At 30.2% G+C, this 2616-nt stretch overlaps 1 protein-coding gene across 1 annotated transcript in view; it reads left to right on the top strand.

The window, feature by feature from the left end:
- Positions 1 to 2616, top strand: part of LOC106682817 (ATP-binding cassette sub-family F member 3) — a gene marked incomplete in the record, with an annotated part of 21889 nt that overhangs the window by 5302 nt on the left and 13971 nt on the right. Inside the window, 1 exon segment of the mRNA XM_067048330.1 lies at positions 1677 to 1781. Within this exon segment, the coding sequence (XP_066904431.1) occupies positions 1677 to 1781 (105 nt within the window).

Genomic DNA, 2616 nt, shown 5'->3' with positions numbered 1-2616 from the left:
AACCTTAAGCTACGGGATCACCTCTGTGCAGATTCTGTTATACTGAGGATGAAATTACATACATCATTTGTTGGTATGACCAATTTGCAGGGTTCGCATTGTTTGATGTGGATCGCATCATGGCCCCTAAGCAGTGTAAATTGATCAGTCCCTCAAGCTTACTTAGATTCATAAAATCTACACATCTTAAGCTTTAATAAGCTCATTATTATGTGGTGTTTCTGACGCTACAATGTTGTAACGTGGATAGTGCAGAATAGGCCTTGTAAGACGCAGTGCTCTCTGCAAAAAAAAAATAAAAAAGATCGATAGGAAAGTTGGATGTAGTTTTAATATGTTGATTCAACATCAGCTAATATCTTAAGCATGTCACATTTTAAATTGTAGGTCAGAGCGATGAAGCGGGAGAAATTTCCAAATATCTGACATTTATTCAATTTCTGGCCCAGAACTTATAAACAGTAGACTCTACTGAAACCTTTATCCTATAATTAATTAAGAACATTAAACTGATGTTTAAATGTTGGACGAGTTCAATTTAGTCACTATATCTAAGTATGACAAAATTTATAGGATCAGCATAGTAGATCTAGCAAAGTTTTTATTCCTGTTTAATCACGATAAAACTTTAAAAAAAGAAACTTGTAGGTTTTTAATGTTGGGTCCATCATTTTGATTTTTTAGAAGGTTAATCACTAACCAAAAATCCTTTAGCATACCTTCTTGAATAAGTAAAAATTATAAAAATTACTCTAGCATTTTTTAAAACCTGTTCAGACCATTTTTCGAAGATGACATTAAAGAAATAATATCAGCAAAAAGTTATAGTTATTTTTGCATGAAATTTTTAATAATGATAGGCACCAAAAAAAGTCACAATTTTAACCAAGAAACAAGTTTATAAGACAATAGTAAATAAATATCTAAAAATGGTCATTTTTTTTTTTTGGTGGGGTTAAATCATTTTTACGAAGGGTCGTAAGCCGATTTCTGTTGCCCCAAGGTCATTTTTTTTTTCTTCTTCTTTTTAAGCACTATTACTTGCTAAAACATGGTTTTTGATAAAATGAAAACTTTTACGATGTTGAACTTTTTCTTAATTAATATATTTTATATAAAAGGAAGTCGGTCCGGTCCGGTTGCGATCAAAAAAACTCTAAGAGTAATTCAACTATTTACTGTGAGCCAATGTTTCTCCCTACTTTGCAGTGCCTTCTAAATAACCGAAAGCTTTTAAGAATAGATTCTTTGCTTTCCCTCAATAAGGAAACACTGTGACGAAGCCCTGCAATTTAGGGCGAAACGTTAGCTCACAACAGTTATTTTGACTTCGCCCTGACCACCTTCCTTTTATTTGTTAAATAAAAAGTTTCAAAATGGCTAATGTGCTGAAAAATTACTTTAAAAAGCAGAATATTAAAATGATAAGTTTGTAAAGAGTTTTTATGAATTAGCATAATGTGGGTTTAAAAATGTTGTTCCGATTTCTTCTTAAATCTTTTTAGATTAATATTAATTTTATGATATTATAATCTTTTTGATTAAGCTTAAACTAGTTTTACATAAAACCTGTTTTACAAATTATTATATTATATTTTATATTATATTATTGTTAACAGATTTCAGAGGAAATCAATATTAACATTAGTGTGTTAATGACCTGATGCCATTAACAGGAAACTTCTCGAAGGTGCTGAACTGCTTTTGGTTTACGGAAGGCGTTACGGATTTGTTGGCAGGAACGGGCTAGGAAAAACCACCCTTTTAAGAATGATTTCAAGGTGAGAAACCTCCTCGTTAATATTTTGTATTAATATTGATTTTAGTTTTTACTGTGTAGTGTAGCTTATGTCAGTATGTGATGTAAAACCAGATCACACAATGATGAGAGATGTTCAAACAAATTCTCAGCTCTTTATTGTATTATTTTAAGTCCTATTTACATTAGTTGCAAATTTCATAGATAGCACTGATCTACAACCAAAAATTTAATTTGATGATTTTGACTAATCTCTGGTTTTTTGGTGTGCTGAAACCGAAAATTTACTCCATTTTCTTCCATTATATACCGATTTTCAACTAATCCATGATATGTAATGCTGATTATGTAGCATGAAAATCTCTTATAGCTTTTTAGGTAGCGAAGTGATCAACTTTAATTTTTTATTGGAAGATTGCTGATTGACTATGTGTATCAATGAATGGAATATGGTCTGGGTGCGGTCAAATAAAACTCAAACAGTAATAACTATTTTAATTGAGCCTTTAAATTTTTATAATATTAAAAGGACATTCAAATTTATAAATTTGACTCTACTAGGTCAATTTGAATTTGAAATATACGACAATATATTTATAATTGTTTAAATATATTGAAATGACTTTTTATTAACTTTAAATCTAGCAAATGTATTATAGTATTAGTTTGCATGTATTAAAATTATATTTACTTAAAGGGATTACGGCGGTATTAGAAGCTTTAGATCTTGCCTAAGTTGGCGGAAGTAAGTTCTCTGCTCAATGTTTCAAGAGTGTAGACTTGAAGTGTTCAATATAGATGGTGAAAGCTTTATTTATTTATTTTTTTACTCAGAAATTAAGGAGTAAAACCTACCG

Source organism: Halyomorpha halys, unplaced genomic scaffold (genome assembly GCF_000696795.3).
Source record: "Halyomorpha halys isolate HHAL.00 unplaced genomic scaffold, Hhal_1.1 Scaffold443.1, whole genome shotgun sequence".
Lineage (NCBI taxonomy): Eukaryota > Metazoa > Arthropoda > Insecta > Hemiptera > Pentatomidae > Halyomorpha > Halyomorpha halys.
Note: the sequence above shows the minus strand (reverse complement) of the source record. Positions and strands in the feature narration are given on the sequence as shown.